This window comes from Buteo buteo, chromosome 18, assembly GCF_964188355.1.
Source record: "Buteo buteo chromosome 18, bButBut1.hap1.1, whole genome shotgun sequence".
Lineage (NCBI taxonomy): Eukaryota > Metazoa > Chordata > Aves > Accipitriformes > Accipitridae > Buteo > Buteo buteo.
In genome coordinates, this window is record NC_134188.1 from 29,628,850 (window position 1) to 29,655,332 (window position 26,483).

General features: G+C 51.9%; 2 protein-coding genes across 2 annotated transcripts; both read right to left on the reverse strand.

Moving 5' to 3' along the window:
* Positions 1-3,534: 3,534 nt before the first annotated feature.
* Positions 3,535-4,491, reverse strand: LOC142041569 (olfactory receptor 52B2-like). The gene has a single exon (XM_075050489.1). The coding sequence runs from the start codon at positions 4,489-4,491 to the stop codon at positions 3,535-3,537; it is 957 nt and encodes a 318-aa protein (XP_074906590.1).
* Positions 4,492-10,523: 6,032 nt separating this feature from the next.
* Positions 10,524-11,498, reverse strand: LOC142041570 (olfactory receptor 52B2-like). The gene has a single exon (XM_075050490.1). The coding sequence runs from the start codon at positions 11,496-11,498 to the stop codon at positions 10,524-10,526; it is 975 nt and encodes a 324-aa protein (XP_074906591.1).
* Positions 11,499-26,483: the final 14,985 nt, after the last annotated feature.

Here is a 26,483-nt window from a genome sequence, read left to right on the forward strand (position 1 = left end):
ATATATGGGTATAGTCACTGCTGGAAAATCTACTGTTGCTCTCATGAGCTTCTCACAGCAGTTAATTATTCTCATTATTCAAAATAAGACTTTTATTTCTAATCAGAAATTGTTTGTCTTCATTTTCCATTCATTCAAATTCATCCTTCTCAAGGGCATTACAATGATCCATAGCATCGGATGTTTTCTCCTGAGACTTCCACCCTGCAATGAAGATGCTTCTACAGCTCTTTAAAAATTAATATGTTTTGCACTCTTTATAGATCAAGAATTTTCTCCAGCACTTGAATAATATGTCTCTTCTGTCTCCCTCCTCTCCAGACTTTTTTGCTATCTCTTAAACCACCGACTCCAAACCAGAGGGCAGGATTGCAGCACTGCTCTCACCATGAGTAAGCCCACCCCCTCACTGCACTGCATGACTGACATTAGCCTGCTCCCCCCTAGCAATTTGTTTTAAGGCTAAAACAGGCTGTGGATTACTACAAGCCCCAGATATGTCAGCCAGGCCAAAAGCCACCGGCTTATCCTCCACTGAGCCCAGCAATGGGTGTTTTTTTAGAGATCTTTAAAATGTCTCTGGTCAGATGTGCTTTATTCCCTGAGCTCGTGTTGCGCAAGACAGAGCAACCCCCTGGGGTACACCCCAGCCCTCAAGAGGCTGCACTAAAGCACTCCTAACAGCCACGAATTGCCAGAACAGACCTCTGGATCCGGCCCTCTTCTCTGCACTTACCTGCTGCTCTGGGAGGGTTTGCTGCTGCCCATTTCTGCCTTCAGCTAGGGCAGTGCAGTTTCAACACACGGTGCCACTGACCACCAGCGAGATTGTTCTCCTGTCTTTGTTAGCCAGCAGGTTCACTGCTGCAGGTTTTTCAGATGAAATGTCTCCTTCCACATTAACCACAGCACATGCCACAACTAACCTGTGGGCACACACATAGGAAGCCACCGCACAAATGCAAACATCAAAACTTCTTGTTTGCAAACCATCAAAATGTTGATGTCTGCAAACCACTTCAGCTGGCGGTGCGGTGCCACACTGCAGCTCTGGAGCAGACTGGATTTAGGGCACGAGCAAAAGCCGAGTGCGTCTGCCCCTGCCCCTCTGTGCCAGCCTCAGAGCCCTCCCCTGCTTGGAGGGGAAACCTTCGGGAGGGGGACAATGTCCTCCACTCCTGCCCTCCCACCCCTGCCCGTGCACTGCAAATAGCGACTGCACCACAAGGCTGCATTTCACCCCTCTTCTTCCCACCAGCACAGACATCTGGGTGGGAAGACGCTGTGACAGCCCACAGAAGGCAGAGTGTTCCTCACCTGCTTTATACATCATGTAAGAAAAGCCCATCTGGCCTCTGGGGCTGGTGGGCACCACTGAGGGGAGCCACCCCAGTGGTCCCTGAGAAAGGCATGTCTGAGAGGAGCCGTCCCGGTCAGCTGTGAGGAGAACAAAGCATCTGCACAGGGCAGGGCACAGAGCAGGACGGTGCCAGGGTGGAAATCACTGACCGCAGGCTCAGGTGGCTCCTCTGAGCTGGCCCTGGGCATCTGCAGCCCAGGTGGGCTGAGCGGAGGGAGCAAGGGTCTCTGCGTGTAGGTCGTCTTGTATTTGTCCTTCCAGACAAAAGCCGTTCCTGCTGTCTGTGCAGGAAGCCTATCCTACCTAGAGAGGCATTAGAAATACCCCTGCCTGCAACCCCTCCTGCCAGCCTCGCTGCTGGAGAGCTGAAGCTTTCAAGGTGTTAAGGAGGAGGTGCTTCAGCCCAAGTGGCGAACCCGAAGGCTGTGCTTGCGGGCCGATGCTGCTCAAAGATGAAGCTCCTCATGGTGCAGGTCTTGCCACTGCGATGGAGATGCTGTTGCCTACTGCTCTTCCCCGAACCAACTCTCAGCCATTATTGCTGTTGAGCAGAGTTGGATCGAAGTGCTGGTTTCTCCAGATTTTCTCCCCCCTGTCTTACCCCTCTCATTATTGCAGCAGTGGAGAGGTGTTTCATGGGGACTAAGCAGCGCTGGCGTGTGCTGGGGGAAGGAGCAGGACCTGTCCTGGAAGACAGCATGTCTCTAACTTCCCCTGGTCCCTCCCCATCCCACGGACAGCAGCAGGCACTGAGGTTTCCTCCCAGCTCACCATAAGTTTTCAAAAATGCGGACCTTGGGACTGGGTGAAGTAATTGAGAATAAGCTGAGGGGAACATGGACCTGCATAGCCCACCATCACCCCTGCACAGCTACAGGAACACACTGGGACCCTCACATTGGCCCATTGGCCAAGCATCAGCCAAAGTGCCCCCACCAAAACGCTCCTTCCCTCGGATGCCTGAGCTCCTCTGGAGCCACCTCCGCTGGGACTGCAGCCCCCTTCTCTGATACAGCCTGTACCCCTCCTCCTTAGGAGTATGACACTGCATTCGCCTCTATTAAATTAGCTGTCTTTGCCTCATCTAAAAACCTTATTAGCAATGATTTTATACTTACTTCTACACAACTGATAATGATCATATATAGCATCAGACCCAGCGTCCAATCAGTCCCTGCTGAATGTCCCCAGAAATGTACGGAAAACTAGCTCTCAGTGGGCAGCTATCACTGAAATAAGACTTTGCAGTTAGCCAAACTCCATTAACATCTGCTTTACTTATTATTTGTTTGTTTGTTTGTTTGTTTGTTATAATGAGGTATATATCACAATATTCTGAAAATAAAAAAATACTCACAGTTGTATTCAGCCTTCGGGTAACTTTATCACCCAAATGTGGAAGTCATCAGAAAATGAAATGACATGATTCTACAGAAGATAACACCAAAAATAAGTACTGACTGTCATTAATTACATTCTTGCCCTTTTTACACTTTATTGATCAAGTCTCATATTCACATTTCCATTATTTTATTTGGAGCTAATGTCAAACTAAGCAGTTTCAAATTTCTTCAGTAATCCCATTTCTCCTTTTTAATATTAGCACATATCAGAGAGGGTTTCTTTTTTTCTGTTTTCTTCTCTTTTTTTCACTAGTTTTGCTAAGCCTGGAGATACCTGAGGATGACTTGCAGGCCTGGTGGCTCTTCCACCAGCTCTTCTGGACCCCCCAGGCACACAGTATCCAGACCTGCTGATTTCCACTTGCCTGAGTCCTGTTCCCAAAGGCTATGGACAGGATGAATCTGCAGTTGAAAATGTGAATGGAAATGTTCACAGGCAAAATCTGAATTGAAACGTGCACCACAATATAAAGAAGTTTGAGGTGCATTGGAGACTTTGGGGTTGCCCAAGCTGTCTGTAAAATTCAGCAAAATTTAGTCAGCAGGCATGCACCAGAACTACCGGTACATCTGGGAACCTGTCCAGCCCCTCTGCAACAGAGCTATGGGTTGGATGTTGAAGTCTGCTGAACACACTTATCTTGAAAACATTCCCATCTGGTCCACATTTGCCACGTCCCCACTGTCTTTCATTCATTTCCCTCTTTTCAAAGCTTCATTTCACCCCTCTCACTGGTAGACCAGCTCGGTTGCCCGTTCCCACCTGCCCAGCTATGCCCTGCTGCCTAAGCCCCCCAGCCTGAGCAGGTGAGCCACGTGCTCCCAGATCTGCCTTGTTCTCACCCCGTAGATGATGGGGTTGAGCATGGGCGGCACCACGACGTAGAGGTTGGCCAAGGAGATGAGGACATGTTGCGGAACGCGTTGGCCAAACCGCTGCGCTAGGAAGGAGAAGAAGGCTGGTGTGTAAAACATGGCGATGACGCAGAGGTGGGAGCCGCAGGTGTGCAGAGCCTTGGGGGAGGCACGTGGGGATGGCAGCCCCCAGAGACACCTGAAGATCAGCGCGTAGGAGACGATGATCAAGATGGTGTCCAAGCCAGCTGAAAGGAAGCCAGCAGCTACCCCGTACCAGATGTTGACAGAGATGTCAGCACAGGCCAGGCGGGCCACTCCAATGTGCTCACAGTAGGTGTGGGGCATGACATTGTGCCCGCAGTAGGGCAGCCGCTTGAGGAGGAAGATGGGGGGAAACATGATGCAGAAACTCCTGATTAAAGTCACCACACCAACCTTGCCCACAACAGAGCGCGTCAGGATGGTCTTGTATCGGAGGGGGTCACAAATGGCGATGTACCGATCAAAGGCCATCGCCAGTAAAACAGCCGACTCTGCCAAAAAAACGAAATAGATGGAGAACATCTGTGCCAGGCAGCCACTGAAAGAGATTTGGGTAGACAGAGACCAGAGGACGCTGAGGGTTTTGGGCACGGTGGCAGTGGACAACAGCAGGTCGCACACTGCCAGCATGCACAGGAAGATGTACATGGGCTCATGGAGGCTGCGCTCCTTCACGATGGTGAGCAGGAGGACCGAGTTCCCGAGCAGGGCCGCAGAGTACATCATGCAGACTAGGATGGAGATCCAGGTGTGAGACTTCTCCATCCCAGGTATCCCCACCAAGATGAAGAATGCAGGGTGGGAACCTGAGACGTTGGGTGTTGACATGGCTTGATGCAACACTTCATGTTGTTCGTCGCTTGCAGGAGCTGTGTAATGGTAGGAAGGTAGGTAGGAAGAAAGGCTCTAAGAGCAGCTGAACTATAACCGGGATACAAAGGGGAACTGAACTCATGATTAGCATTGCTCAAGGCACGGACACTTAAACTTCTGAACCATGTTTTATCTGGAAGTGTTAAATATTGTGCAATTTACTCCATCAGGGTTCCTCACCACTATTCAGGTTCCTACATACTGGCTAGGTACTGTTATTTCTGCCGTTTGAGTCTCTGAAGCAAGGAGTCTTCTGCCTGCAACTGCCTGCAGCTGCTGGGAACTAGAGCAAAATATACAGGAGACTCACTCTTGAAACAGTGATCGCATAAATGCTTCTCTGGGTGACATACTTGGATGTGACCACCATTTATGCTGCAATTGAGAAATCTCCAGGGTTGGAAATATATTATGGAAAATTCTCTACTCTCCCATGACTGCCACAAAGGAGGCATGTCCATTGCTCATCCTGCTCTGGGACACCCTGCTTTAGTGACTCAGAGCTGTTTGAAAGCTACCTACGAAATCAGGACACAAGGAGCTTGGTTCAGCCCTATTCTCCTTGGGATTTTGCCTGCCTGTATCTGCTCCTATGAAAGGTCTGTCTCTGCAGCTGTGTGTGAGCCCACTCCACCAAGAGCAAGGTGAGCGAAAGGCAGGGGAGAGCCCCTTTCATCCCAAAAGCTCTGCTTCGTAAGAGAGCCCCAGACAGTAGTGTCTGATCACCCAGGTATCTGGAGAAATTCTTTTGTCAGAGATGCAAAGAGACAAAATTAAAAGCCAGCAGCAGCAGAGCATTATCAAAATGTCCAGAGTCTAAAAGGGGATTTACAAGTGTCATGGGGACTAACCATGGGTTAGTCTGTGGGTGTGGGTCTGGAGCTGCCACCTTATGCACTATGTCCATGGAGCACGAACCAGGGATCTGAGCTGCTGCTGGATTGCCAGGTGCTATTGATCCAGTACAAAATAAATAATGAAACCCCCTGAACTCCCTGGCACTGGGGACTACTGTTTTAGAGAATATGGAAAATTTACAGGCAAACTGCTGTACTAGCTCCCACCTAGTCTTCAAGTACTAGAGGAACACAAGTCCATTCTCACTCCAAGTGAAATCCCTTTGCATCCAGTGTGTCTGGCAGAACTGAGCAGGAGGAGCATGCTACTTCCATCCCCTTGAGGAACGCATTGCCCAGTGCCCTCCCTGCCACACTTATGCAGGGAGTTTGGGATAATGCAGCCAGAACCGCTGCCAGGAAATGTTTACGTATCTCTGGCAATGGTATCACACAATAAATGCTGCATGGACCCCTGCCATGCCCCATCTCTCTAATCCATCTCTACTTCACCAAGCCCAGTTGAAACAATAGTGCCACGACCCAGCCAAATCACCCACCTTCTGTGCCAGCAATGGGATCCATCTCGGGCAGAGCCTGAGCCTGGGGTGTTTATAGTGCATCTGGAGAGTGCCCTGGGGCACCGCAGGGCACGGACCGTGCTGCTCATATCCTGATGCAGGTGGCAAAGAGCACCGGGGACACCACCAGTACATTTTCCCCAGGTATTTCCTACAACTGTGCTAATTGGGTGGGGACTGCACAAGCCCTGCAGACTTTCAGGTTGTCCCTGAAGCAACCTCAGTGAATCCTCACCACCCCATCACTCATCACCACCCCAACCACAGTAACTTCTGCAAAATTCATTGCCTGGTCCTGGATCCCAAAGGGGTTCCCAGGGCTATGCATGAGCCAGCCTGGGGCAAGCAGGGACCTGTCAATCAGGTATGAGTTTTACCCTCATCCTTGTCCTAGACTGAAAGTGCTTTGGGACCAGGACCTGTTTTAGCTTTTTGTGAACCATGATGGAGACGAATTTGGGAGCTCTGACATAGACATCAGCAGATATTCCTGTTATAAACCTTTTAGCTGATTTTGTCCTCATTTCTGATTTTAGAAGAGAGTAGTGAATTTATTGGACTACTGTTCCTCCTCTAGAAAGCTGCGGACGCCCTGAGCAGACTGTGTAGTGGGGTCAGGGCAACAGCAATCAGCAGCTTCCTGACTGCCACAACCCTTCGGGGGAGCTGTCAGGGACCTCTGGGACAACAGGGACCTCTAATACATGAGAGCAAACCAGTCAACCAATAACTCCATCCTGGCTGCCGAGTTACCATCTCATTTTAGCCAGGACAGCTTACAGTAATGCGCTATTTATTATCTGCCTGTATGTGTAGTGGGGATTTTTACTAATTAACTAACATTTGCTAAGACATTATGATGATGGAGGTGAGATGAAGTAAAATCATTAAGCTTTGCTACTCTAATTTATTACCCACAGAGCTCTGCAGATGAAGAACAATTAATAAAGCACAATTGTTCATAAACAGCAATAAAAACGAATGGAAATGTGGTACTTTAACTGGGAACAGTCAAGGCTTTGTTCATGATGAAAGCTGTGCTTGTCTCTGTCTATTGAGCAAAGCATTCAAATACAGCTGAAGAGTATTTTCCTCTAAAGCATATGCTTAGAGCTTGACTCAGCACAAACCTGAAGCATGATCTCCACTTCAGGTGCGGGCTTGACTGCTTCTCAGTGCACATAAGCATGAAAAGCCTGACCATGCATTCACTGAAGACAAAGGAGTGTTTCTTACAGTAACTCCATTGAGTTCCACTTATCTCCCAAAGTTTTTGAGATTTCATTTACTTTTTGCATGTGCTACATGGATGCCATGAAAAAACTCCAGTCAAAATCCCTTCCTCCTCCCCAGGAAAGTGTCCCTGCAATCCAAACATGCTTACAAATAGCCTACCACATCAACTGAGCTAAAAAAGAATAGGTCTTTCAAGAATGGAAAATTAAATAGAAAGTGCAGAAGTTCTGGTTTCACATCTCGTGTGAGTTATTAAGCTAACATTTTAACCACATTAGAAATATAAATCTTCACAATCAGCTGGCTAATATCCCATTATGCATGCCCCTTTGGACATGAATTGCTAAGCTAGTGATTCATTGACCCAGGGACATTTGCCTGTGCAGTTTGCTCCCTGACCTGGCCGCCACATCAATGCAAGGAGCAGAATGGCGCAAGGGCTGTGAGTTTAAAACTGCCTCCTCAGTTGTATAAAACTGTTCTTGGAAACCCAGAGCAGAAGGTTCCATGAAATGCAGTCATCTGGTACGATGACACACAGCCCATCCCAACCAAGCTGGCTGCTAAAATGCCAGTGAAAATGTGGGTTCTGGCAGGAATGCATTGCTCCTGAGAGAGGATCCCCTGCGTGCTGAGGACCACTCACTGGAGTAACATCACCCCAAGCAAAGTGCCAGCGAGGGAGTGCAGTAACGTAGCATCTGGGCCAGCCCTGTCCTGTTAGTGCCATTCCCTACCTATTTTCCGCTAGTTATACTTGGTTTGGAAGCAATTTGGAGGCAGGTGTTTGGCATTTGTGCAGCACCTGCCCAGGGAGATCTAACTCCCACTAGCTCCACGATGAAGATGATGATGGCACAAGACTCCTGCGCATTTGTAAGAGTCCCTTCTCAAGACCCTGCTCAGATTCACGCCACCTCTGAGCACACACACCGTTTTAGCTGCACTGCTGCTGTGCTCAGAGTTAAGCGTGCACTTAAGTTCATTGCTGAGGAGAGGCCAAAGACGGGAAGCAGTGAAGAATGTGGCAGAAGTAACCGTGTGAGTTAAAGTGTGTAACAGAGACACCAGTAAGCAATATTGTTCTTTAATATTGACAAATTTAGATGGCAGCTCAATTGTTACTAAAGCTGGCCAAAAGGCTTTCAGAAGAAAACTCTTCAGCAGAGGGCTGGTTTGTCACAAGTTTTTGTTTTCAGGTAGGAAGGCTGGGCTGAAGGAAACCTTCTGAATCGGCAAACACGTCTGTTGCAGTCACGAGCTGTCTCGCATCTCACCCGTACCTCCAAATCTGCTGTAACCCCTGTGACAGCTGCTGTGCAGCTACTCCAGGTCCTCCATGCCCTAAAGACCTTAAAGCATCTTTTTCTGCCTAAATGCATTCATGTGCTGCCTATAACAACTTGCTCTCCTGACACATTTTCTTTCTCACAGCTCCGTCTCATATCAGAAATCATGCGGACTGCTTTGTGTCAATACCCTTTCTTTTGCAAAGAAAGCCAACACAAACACAAATGTTTTGAGGACATTAAAAAAATCCAACAATATGAGCAGCTTTTGTAACAAGCTCTGTTATCTTCACTGTTAAGCAAACAGCTTTTAATGAACAGACTTTCATTTCCCCTGTGCCTGTCACAGGGTTCCCACCTTTGATGAAATTGGAAAAAAAAAAACCAAAACAAAACAAAGAGAAAAAGAAATTTGTTGAAAGAGTTAAGAACTTCTGGGGGTTTTTTTATCTGAAATCATTAATCTCTTTCTTTCCATTTTCTTTTGAAGTTGTAGCAGCGTTACCAGGATGACCGGAGCGGAGCAGGGTTTTGGTTGCTCTATCAGTGTCATCTCCTGCGTCATTCAGCTGTGGACAAGCCTGGTCCCAGAGAGCACTTGTTGCTCCTGCTCTCAGTCAGGGACATTGGGCTTGATCAGCTGCAACCTGAGCCCTCAGCGACCTGCTAGCTCCTATCCTTGATGCAGGCACAACATTTCGTGGAGCCCAGAGCTGGGGAGAGCCATTCCCTGGCATCTTGAGGGTCACCAGCGCCTCCAAAGGAGGCACCTCTGAGGTCCAGGCATGTGGCAGTGGTTGCCTTCGAGGTGGCTTTCCCACCATGGGCAGGTCTGAAATGGCTTTGCAGCACAGTGAGGCTGTGGGCTTGTCAAATGTCCTCTGCCCTCTTGGTCAGGGAAAAAAGGATGTTCTGCAGAAATGGCTGGATGATCTGCTCCATCTTGTCACTATGGGCATGAACACACCAGAGTTTTCATCAGGTCTCACAGCTGACACAGGGTCAGAGCATCCCGGCTCCTGACATTGCTGTGAGAGCTGGACTGCAGAGCATGAGCCTTCAGAAAGGACTCCCTAATCGCTGCAGTCAAAAGACTCTGGTTTCTGCCTGGATGAGAGAGTTGTACTGGCCAGACCCAAGGAAGCCCCTGAGCTCAGGAGGGGACCAAAAACTGCCCAGAGCCCCGTGCCCCAGAATGGTGTGTAAGAGAGAAGTGCAGCTGCCAGTGGGTATGATGCAGAGAAGAGAAGCAAGCATTTGCCTCAGCATCCCACCCAGTAGAACATGAAGGAAAGCATGAAGGAAAGGTCTCTGGGCTCTGATGCATTCCCTCCTCTTCCTCATCCCGGAGTTCCTTCCCACGGTGGAAAGGAAACTGCTGCCACAGCTTTGAAAGATACTGGTGGTTTAATGCTTAACAACCCCTGGGAGCCACCAGAGCCAGAGGAGTTCATGGAGGGGCAGCAGTGGGACCTCTGCAACCCTGCATGTTGGCCAAGCCAGGGCTGTGCAGGGAGCAGGCTCAGCTGCTCCCAGGACCATGCTGCCCAACCTCCCTGGAGCAACCTGCTGCAGCCGTCTCTGCCCTCTGGGGCCCTGAGCAAGCACCAAGAGCATTGCCCACCCAGAGCCAACAGCAACTCACACTGCAATTTTTGCATTGGGTTTCAGAAGCCTTGGCATTTAACAGCTGAGCCAGAATGGCCATCAAGACTCTGCTGTCAGGACGAGACGACAGACAGGTCCCATCTGAGCGTGCACTGCCTGCCAAGTCAATGCTATGCTAGATAGACCATTCAGGGGAAGAATCTCTAGGAGAAACTGGTAGCAATGAAGGTGCTGATGACCCAAGCCCACATTTCCAGAAATCCCACCACCCTCAGCTTCTCCTGAACCTCTTGGGCAAACCTGTTCTTCCGGGGCGAAAAGTGCTGCAGCGCTCGGTGCTGCTTTCCAGATCCTGTCCCATGTCCTCCATCCCTCCAGCAGCACTCAGCACCTGCTCCCCAGATCCTGTCCCATGTCCCCCATCCCTCCGGCAGCACTCAGCACCTGCTCCCCAAGCCGGGGCAGGGGCACTCCCCCGTGGGGCACAAGAGGCGGAGGACACGCTCCCGGATCTGCCTTGTCCTCACCCCGTACACGATGGGGTTGAGCATTGGCGGGACCACGACGTAGAGGTTGGCCAGGAGGATGTGAACGTGACTTGGGATGTGGTGGCCAAACCGGTGTGTGAGAAAGGAGAAAAAGGCGGGCACGTAGAACATGAGGATCACACAGAGGTGAGAGCCGCAGGTGCTCAGGGTTTTGAGACGAGCCTCCGGGGATGGAAGCCGAAAGACCGTCCTGAGGATCAGAGCGTAAGAGACAGCGATGAGCACAACGTCCAGGCCAGAGGAGAGAAGAGCTGTTGTCAGCCCATACCAGACATTGGCTTTTATGTCAGCGCAGGCCAAGCGGGCGATGCCCATGTGCTCACAGTAGGTGTGGGGCATGACATTGTGTCCGCAGTACGGCAGCCGCTTCAGGAGGAAGATGGGTGGGAACATGATGCAGAACCCCCGGACAACGGCAGTCACAGCTATTTTCCCGATCACCGAAGGGTTTAAGGTTGAAGAGTACCGCAGCGGGTCACAGACGGCCACATACCGGTCAAACGCCATCGCCACCAGAACGGACGATTCCACGATGAAGCTGAAATGGGTAAAGAACATCTGTGTAATGCAGGCATCAAAGGAAATTTCCCTGGCACTGAACCAGAAGATCGCCAGCATTTTGGGCACTGTTGTGGTTGAAAGCATGAGGTCAGCCACAGCCAGCATGGCAAGGAAGAGGTACATGGGCTCATGGAGGCTCCGGTCCGTGATGATGACAAAGAGGAGGACAGAGTTGCCAAACACCGCAGTGATGTACATCAAACAGAAGGGGACGGAGATCCAGATGTGGGACTCCTCCATGCCTGGGATGCCCGTCAGGACGAAGGTGATAGGATCAAAGCTGCTTTCATTGAGCTCATACATGATGCTTCAGTCCTCAGTGTCAGCCTGACTATGCTCTGTGCAAGAAAGAGAAGGGATAAACAATGCCTGGGGAGTCTGGTGTTAGCCCATGACCACCTACAAATGTGTACAAATTGGTGCATACGATGTCCTATTTGCAACTGCCTTCCAACCTGAGCCATTTCTGAAGGCCGAGGGGTTGACTCGCTGTGTTTTGCTGTACAAGAAATCTATTCATTCTTTCCTATCAACCCTACAAACTGTGTCTGTAAGAAAAACATCTTCTCTGTCCCTCCATTTGCACCACAAAACAGGCCAGGTCCTTTTCTATCTCCACTTTACCCACTGTCAGAGAAAGGCTTGTAAAAGTCATAATTACTTGCCTTGTCACTGACAGCAGGCTATATATCTGTGTGCACCTGGAAAGTCGAGTGTCTTTGTTAGGACTGTGTGTTTCTTCAGGGAGATGAAGTAACACAATGTCTCACTCTGTTACTGAGCAGTGACCAGTTCATTTCTGAGAGCTCCTTGTACAAATATTAAGATAGGAATAAAAACTGTACCAGTACCAACACTGATAAATATCTTGGATGTGGCTGACGTTCAACTCAACCTCTAAAGGTTGTGACCACCCCTGAAACTTCTGCTGGACATGTTACTCCCTGTATTTCCACCTGTATAAACATGTTCACCTGTTTGCAAACACTGCAAAGTGCTTTTTGTGCTTCTTCCCCCTCCCACAGGGATTTCAGAGACCCAAACACTGGCAAACACCAAGGGGCAAAGGGGAGAGCTAGGCTGGACTGTCAGCCCACATCCAGACCTTCTGAACAAGCTGGAGTAACTTTCTTACCTGGCAGATTCCCTGCCTTTTCCTTCATTCCTTTTCCTCTCCTTTGTAAAGAGGGGCAAAGACACAGTGGGCTACACAGCATGATCTTTGGACGAAGAAGTGCTGGCCCAAAATGCAAAGCAACAAGTGCTACCAGGGCAGCCAAGTCATAGCAATACTCTGGAGAGATACCCCAAGTGTAGACTTCTGCACTGATGCTCAGCCGACACCAGACCTTTCCAGCCTCTGAGCTCAATCTCCTGCAGTTTTCCCAGTTCCCAAAGTGCCAGGGTAGCCTGAACTCGGAGCACAGTCCCATGAAGGGCTGATCAGCCTAAGGGTATTTTGCAGATTTGAATAATGCAAACAAGCCAAGCCTGCAGAGTCCTCTGTGGACGCTTTTCCACAAGAAGGGTTTTGAGGAGAAGGAACTGCAGGACTGCTGGTTTTATGTGCTTCCCCCCATTTTGCCCCTGTTTGTAGGCCCACCCCATCCCCTGTACATGTTCTATCACACACAAGAAAAACCCTAGGCCAGGGTTGGGATGCAGGAAAATTAGTTTGATTTGGACCAAAGCTACACCTTCATTCTTCAGACCTGCTTGCAGTCTGGTTTATTTTTATTGCAAACTGCAGGTATCTAAGTGCAAGACACGTCTGCATTTCTAAGCGTTTCCATTAAGAAGGATTCTTGTCCTCTATGAACCGCAAGTCCACTGAAAACATCAGTCAGTATAGAAAAGATCTTCAGCTCATCACAAATATTTATCCAATTGTCTCTTCCACTTTTAAAACCACATAATTCAACAGAGGTGAATAAAGATAGACTAGGTCTATGATTGTAAATTAAATCAGCCTGGGAACGTTCCCAGGCACCAACGCCAGCCAGCCAGTGCCTGACTGGATATGGTTTACAAAGCAGTTCAGCAAGACTTTACACCTCCACTTCTTAGTGATATGGAAATATATTTCTCTTACCCGCAGCTTTACTTCCTTTCATTCTTTTCAAACAAGAAAGCATTGCCCCAAACACCAGTATTTAATATAAAATGACTCACCAAGGGCCAGCCCCAAAGAGGAACGAGGAACCTCAGCCCTGATCAGCGCAGAGCTGCAAGGGAGTGCAAATCCCTGTCTGCGCTGCAGAGGGCTGATGATATTAATCCTTCCCCCTCCTGAATCTTAGAAGGAACATCAGCGCGTCAACTTGTGGAAGTTTAAATTGCTAGTGCATTAAAGATTAACAGCAGTTAACACTCCCAGGTGAGTCAAGATATTTCCTGCTTTTCCATCATTTGCATTGCAAGTGTTTTCACTCTGTCCCTGCCTAGGCACCAGCTACGTCTCCCGACCATGACGAAGACTTGAGAATGAGAACGGCACAGCATGCTGCCCGAGCAGCGCTCCCAGGCTCCAGAGGAGCATCTCTGATGTCTGGGAGTGTTTTATCCCCCACAGGGTGAAAATTGCCTTGTTATACCGATGAAACCTCCCAAAACAGCCTCTGTGTTTTGCTCGTGCTGCCATGTGCCTCTGTGGGAGGGGTTCCTCTGCCTGCCTGACTCCAGCCCATGGTCAATGATCTACAAATAACAAAGCCTATGAGTGGCTGTGAGCATAAAGCTGCCTTGATGGTGTTGCAAAACAGAGAAGGCTGCAGAGATTTCTGCACAGTCTGAACTGCTAGCCTGAACTGGCATCAACTGGAAAAACAGAAACACCACAGTTACATAATTTATAATATACTGTTACTGCAAAATAATTTTTACAGTACACGATGGTGGGAAAAAAAAAAAACAAAATTGAAACTATAACTCTGTCTGTTCAAAAGATGCAAAAAATGAATTAAAGGCGATCTGAAAATACTTTGCCTGCAACCAACATGTTGAAGACCCATCAATGCAGCAGAAAAAAGGGTCTGAATACATAGGACTGTGTGAATGAATGATTTTTTTTCATCTCAGGACCAAATCAAAATGATTGAAAGTAATTGTATTTTTTTGATGAAACAAAGGACTATGAATTCTGTATAACTTGGCCTGCAGTGAAGTGTTCATCATTCAATCATTTCTCATTTTGTTTCAGTGCTGTAGTGCCTCAGGTTCAGAAATAATATGTAACCAATACAGGCAGACAGAAAAGAGATGCCTCTCTGGTTTTTTAGCAGTCATATATAAGGATGGATTGTCTCCCCCCACCAAACTGCCCTGCCCTGCCCATCGTGTGCCGAGTCCTCGCTGCCGGAGCTCCAGATTTTATCTACCTGGAAAACACCCAGCAAGTTTTTGGATGCTGCTTTTGTGCCATTAATAACAGCAATCGTACTCGGTCCTGCCCAAGTCCCTGTCGATACGTTTGCTCAGGAAGCTGGATTTGCTTCTGAAATATTGCAGTAATTTCCAATTTAACATCCGCTGCCAGCGAGAGGCTGGATCCCTGCAGTGCCCGCTGGGATGGGCAGGGAAGACACACGAATACCCCCGGGTTTGGGGGCTGCCCGTGCCCCCGGAGTGTCGATGCCAGTCCAGGGGGATGGAGCCTGGTGCCTCACCGGGGCTCAGGCAGTCATGCTGCTGCAGAGGGGTCGGGCAGGAGAAGACCCGTGGTGTGAAGGGCAGGAAGCCTGCAAAAGGGGGGACAAGATATCCCCAGGGAATTCAGCATGGCACCACGGCGGGGGGGACAAGCCTTGCCCAGGCAGGGCTTGTGCTTTTTCGCCGCTGGTCACTCCTATTGCAGCCCGAGCCCTCAGCAGGAGATGCTGGGGGGGAGGACGGGACGTGCCTGTCCATCCCCCTATGATGGACAGCAGCATGAGGCGTTTGAGGGCATCACGAGGAAACTCGGTTTCTGTGGGAATGGTCCAACACTCCTGAACATCTCGATGTTTGCAGGACCCAGGATAAATCTTGAGGAGGGCTTGTGTGCCAGAAAACCCACCCATTTTCTGTCAGCCAGTCTGATAATCATTCTCCCGTCAGACAATGCCTCACGTTTTGGCACCTGCAGGTGCCGGAGATCTTTCCAACCCATGTGTCAAGTTCATCTTATCAGCATATGGCTTTTAATTTCCTTTTCATTTCTCTCCCTGTGGTTTCTAAGGAACAGAGCTGGCCCAAAGCCCTTCTGACCAAGGAAGAGCTGTTCCAGTTAGCTGTTAGAAACAGGGAGGAATTCGGATTTCATAGATTTCACGTCAGAGGGTATTTTTAAGAAAAGGTGGTGTACTCTTTAGCCACACACTAATTAAAGAGGAAGCTGAAAATCCAGGTGTCTTCCCAAAAAATGTCTCTACCGGTAGTGAGGGATAACCTATCTCCAGAGAACACTACAAAAATATTAAAGTTACAGGTTAAAAATGTTTTATTCTTGCAAAAACTCATATACATAAGGGCAGACACCAGAGAAAAGAAGAGCACGGCTTGTCCTCTGTGTCACAGGGACCCAGCACACATGGGGAAGAACCAAGCCGTCACCGTGCCTTGAGGGTGGATCCAGCCTGCCAAGCACAATGCCAGCGAGGAGCTGCAGCCTGGGCAGGGGCTGCAGGCACAGCCTGCCCTCCTGGCAGCAGAGCCCAGACTGCCAGCACGTTCAAGTCTGAGCAGTGGCCCCAAAGCTGCCACACACCAGGCAGTAAGCACCAAAGAGCTGCCCGTGCTGCAAGGGTTGAATTGCCTGCTCCACCTCAGGTACCTGGAAACTCTTTCTTTATACTGCAATTTCTTGTTGTCTAGAAAGGAGGAGATGTGATAACAGCCTGCAAACGTGTGACAGATTACTGTGAACTGGCAGGGGTGCTGCTGTCCCTGGGGGGGTCCAGAGACAAAGAACGGTATTTATTACTGGGGTCGGACACTGGGAAAACATTAGGAAGTTAAAGTCAGAGGTGAACACTTCCAGAGGGAATGGAGTCTGCATCTCTGGGGATCTAAAAATCAGGTTAGGCAAATGCTGATCAGGAATGGCATAAAATTGAAAGCAGAGACAAACACAGGTCAGAGCTCTCCACCCTGGAGACTTGTATTTTGGATGCCAAGCAAGCCAGGCATGAGAAGGGCAGAGAAGCAACTCCTCCACGCCAGCCCCTTGCTGTATCCGTTCGTCAGTGTTACCCAATTCTGTCGTGGCACTTGCAGGATGCTGCCTGAAGAACTGACTCACCGAAAGCACGCAGGTGACCTTCGAGGCTGACAGTGCCACAACAGTACAGGCTGCAGGGTCCAAGGCCCAAAGAGCATCATCTCTTGGAGATGTGTACACCTTGGACACCAGAGCCTTTCCCCCACCTACAGTGATGACAGTAATGGTGTAAACATCTGGGGAACAGCAGCAGAAAGCATCAGCACAACCCCACAACTGGACCTAGTCCAACACGATCCCCAGGAACTGGCTTGGCTTCCAATGGGGACTGGTGGAAGCGAGAGCTGAAACCCAAAGTGGGGCATCCTATGTCAGTCCCTTGAAAGCCACAAGCTACGCGTGGCTGGGGTCTGGTCTGACAGCTGTTGCCCCTACGCTCCTGGCCGGTGGGTGTCCAGCCATGCCGGGCACTGCAGCAGGGCTGGTCCACCAGCATCCACACCTTCTCTTGTGTAAGTGGTGGAGCAGGGATGCATATCATGTGTTTTTCTGGTTCTTCCCCTCTAGCGACAGAACTGCAGGCAAGCAAACAGAAATTGTTGAGACTGCCAACCTGTAAATGCAGCGGATTCACCCACCAGGCTGCAGATGGCATCATCTGAACCACCTCATCCCCCAACAGCTGGCAGAGAAATAGGGCACAGTCAGGGAAGGAGCCGCTGCCTGCAGTAGAAGATGAATAGCTCCTGAAAGTGCTCATTTTCCTCCGCTGGTGCCTGAAATGACTACTACAGGAAAAGATATTTTAAGTTAAGTGAGTTTAATCTGTCTCAGACATTCACGTGCATATATGGAAGAAGGTTCTGTTTGCTTTCCAAGTTTTTCCCTACAAAAAATGACACCCCAACTTATATCCTCTGTCACATATTTAAACAAACCACAGTTTTAAAGATCTTGCCAGAAGTAAATGGGAATTATATTTGTTTCAGAAACTATTGGGCAGTCATTTATTTCAGCACTTCAAAATGTTTTAGCAGCTAAAGTATTTCTAATCAAGTGCAATGGTAGCCTCATTTTACAGGCTGAATACCTGAATACCTTTTCCCCGCCATGTAAAATTATTTCATGTGAAACACTGGGGGTTTTAGCATTCCCATTATTTCTCTGAAATCTGGTATGGCCGATGATGGAACGAGGGAGTACACAACCTCTTCTCACTCCCTTAAATTTGCTTTGGTTTTCTTTTACTACAACCGCCTGTCACTAGGACAGTGCAGGGCTGCACTGCACATCCAGCACGTGGAAGGTCTCCCAGCCTTAGCTCTGCCAGCTGACCTGCTCCCTCAGCTGCGATGCTTCACTGTGGCTGGCTTCAGCCTCAATAACACCAAAGTAATGTTTTTTTCACTCAGTTCTTAATAGAATTGTTAAATTTCTTGCCCAGCAGGAACTGTAGAGTCTACAGCAACAGGGGAATTAAAAAAGAAGCTACAAAAAGTACTTGTCTCCCGTGAACTGGTTCTTGATTAAAGCCCAGTGACCTGGCGGCAGAGATGGACAGAGGCATCCCACATGGCAGGCGTGGGAGACGAGAGGCTGCACAGGGAAGGGCTTACTGCAGGTGCTGCACCCCAGACTTGCCCCCCATCCCTGGACTCAGGACAGGGTCCCTGGGAGGTCTCCTGGGCCCCGACCCACTCCAGCAGCACCTACTCTGGCATTTAAGGATATTCCCCTGTGTCCCTGGCAAGTCAGATTAACAGTTTATGCACTTTCCCACACACGTATTGTTGGCACAAATCTGCCACCAGGAGAAAACATGCCTAAGGAACACAGCTCCTGGCTCCGTTTTCAAGCATTTCCAGAAACCCAGAGACAAAACAACCTCTTCCTTGCTCTGCACCTCCTGCTGTCACCCGACCTGTGCAGGGGTACAAAGTGCTGCCGAGCCCCGGCTTCGGTCCCTGCGTCGGTCGGCGTCTCTCAGCAGCTCAGCTGTCAGCACCGAGCAATCCATCTTTCCCCAGCGTCCGCTATGGAGCACTGGAGCTTGGTCTTAGCTGGACATGGGGCCGCAGGACACCAAGGCATGCCGCCAAGCAAAGCAACATCTCCTCCAGCAATTTACTCTCCAAAGGCAGCTCTGGGAAACACCTGGGCAAAACAAATGCAACCATCTCCTCCCCTGGAGCACATACAAAACCAGTTGGTGGCCCTGGGTGTGCCTGGGGCCCCATTCCTATTGCAATGCACTGAGCAAAGCTCCAGATGAGCTGTCCCAGGCAGCTACAGGTCCTTGTACAAGCCTGGCAGGCTCAGCCGGTGTCTGCCGTGTCTGCACTGAGGGCTGTTAGCTGATGGACACAGCTGCAGTACAGAAACAAGCTCTGTTTCTACCGTACCTGCTGCAGGGAATATCTTCCAGATCAATATTATTTTAGTTCACAGTCCTTTAATTCAGGATGAGCTTTGGCCTCCTGCCTGACACAGCATGCTCTGAACACATTCCCAGCACACTATGCTCTCAGCAGCAAAGCCCAGGATTTATTTTGTGGACCTTCTGTCCTCTCCCGTCCTTGTAGGTGCCCTCTGGATGGACGTGCACCGCCACAGGGTCCACGGGGCTCCAACGGCCCCAGCAGCCAGTGAGGCGATAGCAGAGATGACCGGGTGGGATGCACACAAGCCATCACAGACCCCGGGTCCGTTGTCCCCCTGAGCATCACCCCCACACACCAAGGCTGGCCGGCACGGGGGCTCGGTGCTGCCTCCCCATTGCTGCACACAGTCGGACGCGTGCATGCAGCATTCGGGGACTTTGGTCCTGCCTCTGTCCCCTCCTCTGGTTGATGCCTCCACGAGGTCCCATTTCTCACTGTGGGGTGGAACAGGCGACTTGTCTGTAAGGATGCCCAGGTCATTAGTCATGGAGGGGATTAGACACACTTTTTTGGCCAAAACGAGGCAGAAGCAGACTATAAACATCTTAGTGAGAATATGGGCAAATCACGGGAGGGGATGGGCAGGGGTCTGCATTGCCATTTGTGGGAAATAAAGATCTCAGCACCACTTTGAACATGCTCTTGCTTTGCCCCAGACAAGGGCCAGGGGTGCACAGGCACAGGCAGCGGGGCAGTGCGATGCTCCTGCCAGGGAAGTTAACCTGGAGGGCCCGGATCGCTTGCCCACCACAGGCTTGCACCGCAAGCCTCTCAAGCTGATCTGCAAACCGCTGCATGCCTGATTTAGGCCCTTTCTTGTCAAGTCAGTGGAGAAAGCTCTGTGCTTGCTTCTCGCCTCTTGGAAGCCAGTGCAGAGGAATACTGTAGCCAGCTGGAAACCCTGCTAACTATAGTGCTCCGTGGGAATGCACTGTGAATATTTCCTGACACTCTTTACCTAAAGAGCAACACGCAGATGGTAAGATACATGAACTGGGGGACGATGCTCCCACCGAGCACAGACAAGGCTGCCACAGGATTACTGCTTCTGGTATGCGGCTCAGTCTGGGATGAAAACTCCCCTCATCCCTCCCCAATTTGGAGAGGGTCTCAGCAAACTCCCAGGTCATTGCCTCCCCAGACTGGTACAGTCAGGGCCAGGCTTTACCCTGTGGAGGTGGACTGGAGTGTTTGAGACTCTGGACTGATTGAAAACATGAGGATGTTTGTTATCTTCCACCCCTCTGGTACACAGAGCTTTGCACCAGCTGAGTGTGGCAAACAGGTCGTCAGCTGGTTTCAGGCTTGGAACGAGTGGTGATCCATTCACCTGTGCAAAACGTCAGTATGAGAGGGACCTGGCAGAGCCAGCGACTGCCTGCACTTCAATGTTCTCCACAGCACCGTGACAACGCGAAACTAAAGTTTCGCCTTTAAATTCCCCTTCTCTTTGTTAGCATCTTCCATGCAGGAAATGAATGCATCCTTTTTGTCACTCTTGGTCTGACATGGGCTAGTGTCAGCAAAGACAATACTTGAGCAGCACCCTGCAACACCCAGGGACACTGATTCCCCAGCCTGGCCTCTCCATCCCCATCCCTCCAGGGTCCTTTCCCCTGGGCCACCTCTCCCTTGTACCCCAGAGCCAGGGAATGCGTCCCCATGGCTCCTGGGCTAAGAAGGCGGTGGGAGAGGGAGGCCCTGGGCTTGCAGAAGGATCTAGGATCCTGGGAGGGCAATAGCTATGTAACAAGGTATCATAACACCCACAATAGTCATGGAAATTTTCAATGGGAGCCATGCAAAGAACTAGAAAAAATTCTTTTGTCTCTCTTCTTATGCATTGTGCATTTCAAAATGCATCATTTAGATTCCCCTCACCTCTCGCTTTAGGAAGGAACTCGAATTACACTGAGCTATCCAAGGCAAAAGTTGGGTTTCCTCCCAGCAGCAATTCCTTCTGCAGCCGGTAACAATGCCCCATCCTCGCTGCCTGCTCTGCCAGCACTGAGCCACTGTGTCCTAGCAGAACAGGAGCTGTACAGCAAATGGAGGATGTGCTGCTGCTAACGTGGTACTTAAACAAGGAGCTCTGGCTTTCGTCCCCAGGCCAGGACACTTCCCACCACGGGCCAGTTTCCTGCTGCCCACTCTGTGGCCACTGCCTCCCTGCATCCAGTGCCACGCACACGCCAGAGCGAGCGGCCGGGTGTCCCCAGGAGACACCCAACGCAGCCCCCAGCCCTTTCCCGGCCACGTGCCGCATCCCACCCCACGCCAGCACGGGGACCGGGAGGCTTCGGGGGGCAGGAGCCCTCCTTGGGGGATGCGGCATGCGCCCTTGGGGGACACTCAGGCGTCCAGCATCACTGGGGCTGCTGGGCTGAACGGAAGCCCAGGAGCAAGGACAGAGTCCCAGAAGTAGAGGATGTCACCGGGAGGAGGAAGCCCCTGCTCTCCCAGGCAGGTGGGTCGCACACAGGGGACTTCTCTGGGGCTGCTCTGAGGAACGGGAGCGTGCGGCTCCATGAGCAGCCAGCCTGAAAAGCTCATTGAGGTGCTCCAGCCTGCGCAAAAGAGGTGAGACTGGACGGCACCGTTTATAGGAGAGCGTTCAGGAGAGTCGACTCTAGAGGTCTCTGCGAGGCAAGAAATGCCGTGGTCCTGCAGACCCCGCAGCCAGGCCCTGCGGGGCTTGCGGTGGCGTCGTGAGAGGCTCAGAGAGACCCCCGCCATCCTCCCCGGGTAAGTCGCCTTTACACCACAGCTGGAGTGAGCTCTGACTTCATCAGAGATTTAAGGAGAACTACCCGAACACTGCCAAAGCCCTTCGCCTTTCGTCCACACTGCTTTACCGTGCATCACTACCAACACGTGTGTGTGTGCATCTAACGTGCACATGGTTTAACGACAGAGGGTTCAGAGCTCCCCTGGAGAGGCTGCCTGTGCAGAACCGGTGCATCCCTGTAGCCTTTCGGTCTGCTCCCAGGGCTGCGGCCACCTAAGAGAGCACAAAACCTTCACAGGAGCAGCAGTGCGGCAAGCTGGTCTCCACGTAAAGGCAAAACCAGAGATACTGTGAAGAGGAAACAAGGTTTGGAAGAAGTTAAGAAAGCAGTGCTGTCTTGTGGGAGTGATCCCAGTCACTGCCTCCCCACGCACCAAGCACGCTTGGTTAAAGCACATTGCCATCCTCTTCACTCTGTCCCATCTCAGTGCAAAGAGCAGTTGAGCTGCTCATCACCCCGGGGGTGGCGGTGACAGGAGCAAGCCTGGCAGATTGACAATGAGCGGGCGAGGATGTGTCAGGCTCAGCACCATCCACATGCCCTGCCCCGAGCAGGGCAGCCTCACCTGCTCGCTTTCCCAGGCTGAGCTCAGCCGGCTCCCACCACGGCCCAGGCAGTCACACTAACACAGCTGCTGTACCATTGTTTCCCAGGGTTTTTTAATCATTTTTATTTATTGCACAGGCCCTTTTCCTCCCAGCACCTGCAATGTGCAAGGAAGGGACTTTCCTCCTCCCCCCTCAGGGCACCTGAGTACAGAAAACCTGACATCTGGCCTGGATTAGACTTGGCCCCCCCTGCTGTGGCTCAGCCCCATCCAAGGAGAGTTCCTCCTGGCTCATGCTCATGCTTTTGAAGCGTCTCTTCCCCATCCACATGGCAAGCCAAGCACATCCCTAACTTGGGGCTGCATGCTTTGCTACCGGACAGAGGAACCTTTGCACTGGCAGAGGATGCTCCCTGCATCCCATGGGCAGAGCTCCTCGCAGCAGCAAGGTGTCCGAGCACACACCACTGCCCGGTCCAGGACACATCCCCGCTGTTCAAAGAATGGGTCAGCAGGTCAGCGCAGGACCCAAAACACTTCTGGCACTGCCCGCAGGGGTGCAGCTTCCCCAGGCGGGTGCACCAGTGTGTGAGGGGGTCAGACAGGCACCCAAAGCCCTTCCCACAGCGGCTGCAGCCATGCACCTTGTCCGCGTGCCCTGCCTGCTGCTGGCTTGCCTCGGCTGGTCCCACCATGGTCTTCCCACAATCATCACGGAGGCGCTGCTGGGACCCAGGGTGGCTGCATTCATGCAGGATAAGGCCCGCCTGGGAGCTGAACGTGCAGCCGGGGAACTGGCACTCCTCAGGGTGGCACAGCCGGTGCAGTGCCAGCTCGGAGTGGAAGCAGAAGGTCCTCCCATACTGGGAGTACTGGTAGGAATGCTCCTTGGTGTGGATTCGCTGGGGGCTCTGCAGGGAGGGGTGTGAGCAAAAGCCCCCCCCCCCCCAGTCCACAGAGGGGAATGGCTTGTCCACTGGCCAGGGGGGGAGGCGGGGGGGGCAGAGGGAGCCCTGATCCCAGCCGGGGGCTGCAGGGCTGGTGGGGGGGAGGAGGCCAGGGGTCTGTATTCCGGTGCATGGTGAGCGCTGCCTTGTGCGAGCAGCTCCTGCCACAGAGGGTGCAGAGGAGGAGGATAGTGGGACAACGGTGCCGGTGCTCCGGGGCTGCACCCGAAGTGCAGATGAAGGGGCACTCTGCCTGCTGCCCAGGGTTAGTGCAAGCCAGCAGCAGCACCCAACCCGACCCCCAGCGCAGCCCTGCCCAGGGCCCTCGGGGGACGCATCCTGCCCCCTCCCTGGCTGCCCCCAGCAGCTTTCACCTGGGGCCACGGCAGGCTCCATACAGGGCGTCCCTGCCTGCATGGCAGGCAGCAGCTCCTCCGCCCTGCCTTCTCCAGCCCCTTCTTCTCTGATGGCCCTAACAGTCCAGGAGGAGAGGAAAGGCCAGACATTGCCAGGGGCTGCAGAGGAGCAGACCCTCCTCCCCCTGGCACAGGCACTGCTCCCGTGCCCCCCACGGGTCTGCCCGCTCCTGGGGAGCCAGAGGAGGTCCTGCCCGGGCTCACCCTGCCAACAGCAGCAGACACTCAGCCAGGCTCGCCTTCCTCTCCAGGAGGCTCACAGCTCTGCAGGACATGTGCCAAACCACCGTTCAAAGCCCATCTTGCCCATTATTTTGCACAGCAGCAGCAGATCATACCCAGCGCTGATGCTGCATCATGGCCACGTGGAGCAGGAGGGGCAACTGGAGCTGAGCTCCCTGCCACTACGAGAGCAGCACCAGCTAATGGAGCATCAAAGATGCCCCAGCTGTGGTCTGGTTTGCAGCCGCTTTCCATGGGAACCTGGTGTCCTGCTAACATCCTGAGTTTAGAAATCTTCCCCAGGCAGCCCCGTGCCTCGCAGCCCCCGCCTGCCCCCACAACTCTAACGGGGACGCTGAAAGGAGGAACAGTAAAAACCATGCGGCGATGTGGTATTGAGGCTGAGGAGAGCTCAGAAGTGAGCAGGGCAGGAGTTGTTGTTTGGTTTCCACTCAAATGGTGTCTGAGCAGATTTCAGCAGAAATCAGCTGCAGTGGCTCTCCCGAAAGTCCCCTTTGCAGATCAGCTCCTCACTTCAGCACTGGGCTTTGTTCTTCTTTCATTTAATCTTCAAAACCAGAACACTAAAAATGCCCATAAAGAGATCAGAGGCACACAGAGCTGAACTCTGTATCGACCAAGATGGGTTTATTTGTTTTCTTCTGCTTCTCTTTTGCCGGGGGGGAAACAGTTCACACCAGAAAACAGGCTCAGGAAGACCCTCCTGCCTCTGGCTCCAAGGCCAAGGCCAGACTCTGCCATCCCAGTGGGCAAAACTGAAATCCTCCCTTCGTTCTTGTCCAAATGCACAATGTGTGGTGTTGTCTTTTCAACTACAGACACTCACCGAGCAATGGCCAGTGTATATTTAACCTTTAAGTGTTTTCTCCCAGGAAGAAGAGCACGGTGAGCATGGGATGCAGAACATGATGCTCACAGCTTATAACAGCTCAGTGGCAAACACTGCACATCCCAAAGGTCAAGAGAAGAAAGATGCGGAGAAACAGCAGCCCTGATGCTCAAGAGCTGTTATTTTTGCTCCCGGATTATCTTCCCACTGAGAAAGCTTTACCTGCACAAGGTGGATATCACATGGCAAAGCCAGGGGATGTTGGGCTGGAGGGCAGGACCGCCACCAGCAAAGGTTCAGCTTTACTTCCCAAGCTCTCCACTTACAAACTGCCACGACAGGTTTATCGCCCCCGCAAGCCACGAGCTGCATCAGGTACGAAAGAGCCACTGTGTGCTGAGAGCAGCCGTGCCACAGGCTGAGGACAAGTGGTTGTTATTCATGCAGCGCCGCTGAAACATCTTCCAGCGACACCGTCCCCTGCCCACACGGGCACTGGGCAAGCTTCCCTCCCTACCGTGGCAGCAGGTAAAAGGGTAAAATGAGCATCCCCCTGCCCACCCGCAGCTCTCGAGTGCTGGGGCATCACTGGGAGCATCAAGTGATTCTACAGGCTGGGACAGCTTTTCCTCCCAGTGCTGAGATGTGTGGAGCTGCTTTTGGCTGAGCAGCACCCTGCAAGCACGGCACAGTGGCCTGCCAGCACAGGGTCTGCGCCTGGAGAGGGTTTGTCCGGGCTCAGACTTCAACCTTAGCTTCTCCTGCTCACCTGCAACATCATCCTGCAGCAACAGCTCCTCCGCAGAGCCCAGAAGATCCATGAAGGGGGCTCATCCTGCTCCAACCTTTATCAAACCCTCCGAATGGGAGGCAGGGTACCCTGGCAGGAGAGAGCACGGGGAGCACACCCACCCTCGCTGCCCACAGGGGCTTGAGCAGTGGGTGCTCCACGGGGTCGGTGCCTTTGCAGAGGAGCTGTTTGTTCACTGTCCTCACACAGAAGGTAAAGGTGGGAGCCCACAGCAGCTCCTTGCCCACCACCAGGCTCTGCAGCACAGCCAACCCCAGTTGTTCAAGTGTAAACCTGACAGAGAAAATGAAGAGCTGAAAACGGCAAAGCCCAAAGCAGCGTAAGTCCGTAGGCTTGGACCGAGCAGCTCCCAAGCAGTGACTGAGCCCTGTCCCGCACAGACCTCAGAATCCAGCAGCAGTGCTGGAAGCTGCTCAGCAGTGGCTCCAGCATCAAAACAGAACACGTAGCCTCACTCAGGGAAGAGGAACAGAGGCTTCCCGGGAAGCATCCCTCGCCCCTAGGCAGGCACCTCATGGAGAGAGGGAAATAAGGGAGAGAAAGGCACTGGGAGGGCCACACCAGCCTTGGGGCGGGCGGGGGGGGGGGTGTTGCATTTGACTGAATAAAAACTAAATAACTAACTGCTTTGTGCAGGAGCAGCAGGACACCCTCTTTGCCTTGAGCTGCAGCGTGGGGACAGCATGAGCAAGACGACCTCCAAAATAGATGCATGGGACCTGCAGAGCACAGCAGCAAGAGCTTCCCGCAGGCAGCGCTGCCGGCAGCCTGCAGAGAAGAGCTGCCCCAGCCTGTGGACCGGGCACTGGACACCGAGGACCCTGCGGCATCCAGCATCACGGGCCATGCTCCCTCCGCGCCCGGGCGCGTTGGGGGGCAGGCTGACACAAGGACTTCTCTGTGCATTTTACATTTGCTTTGCATGCTGCCTGACCGATGGCTTCTCCAAGGCCAAGGACTCCCCAGGCTGTGCTGGTGCCATGTCCAGGGTGTGGGGGGTCCTGCTGGGGAAATTCTCTCCCCAAAATCACTAGCACGGCCCTGGCCCTGGCTCCAAGGGAAGGCACA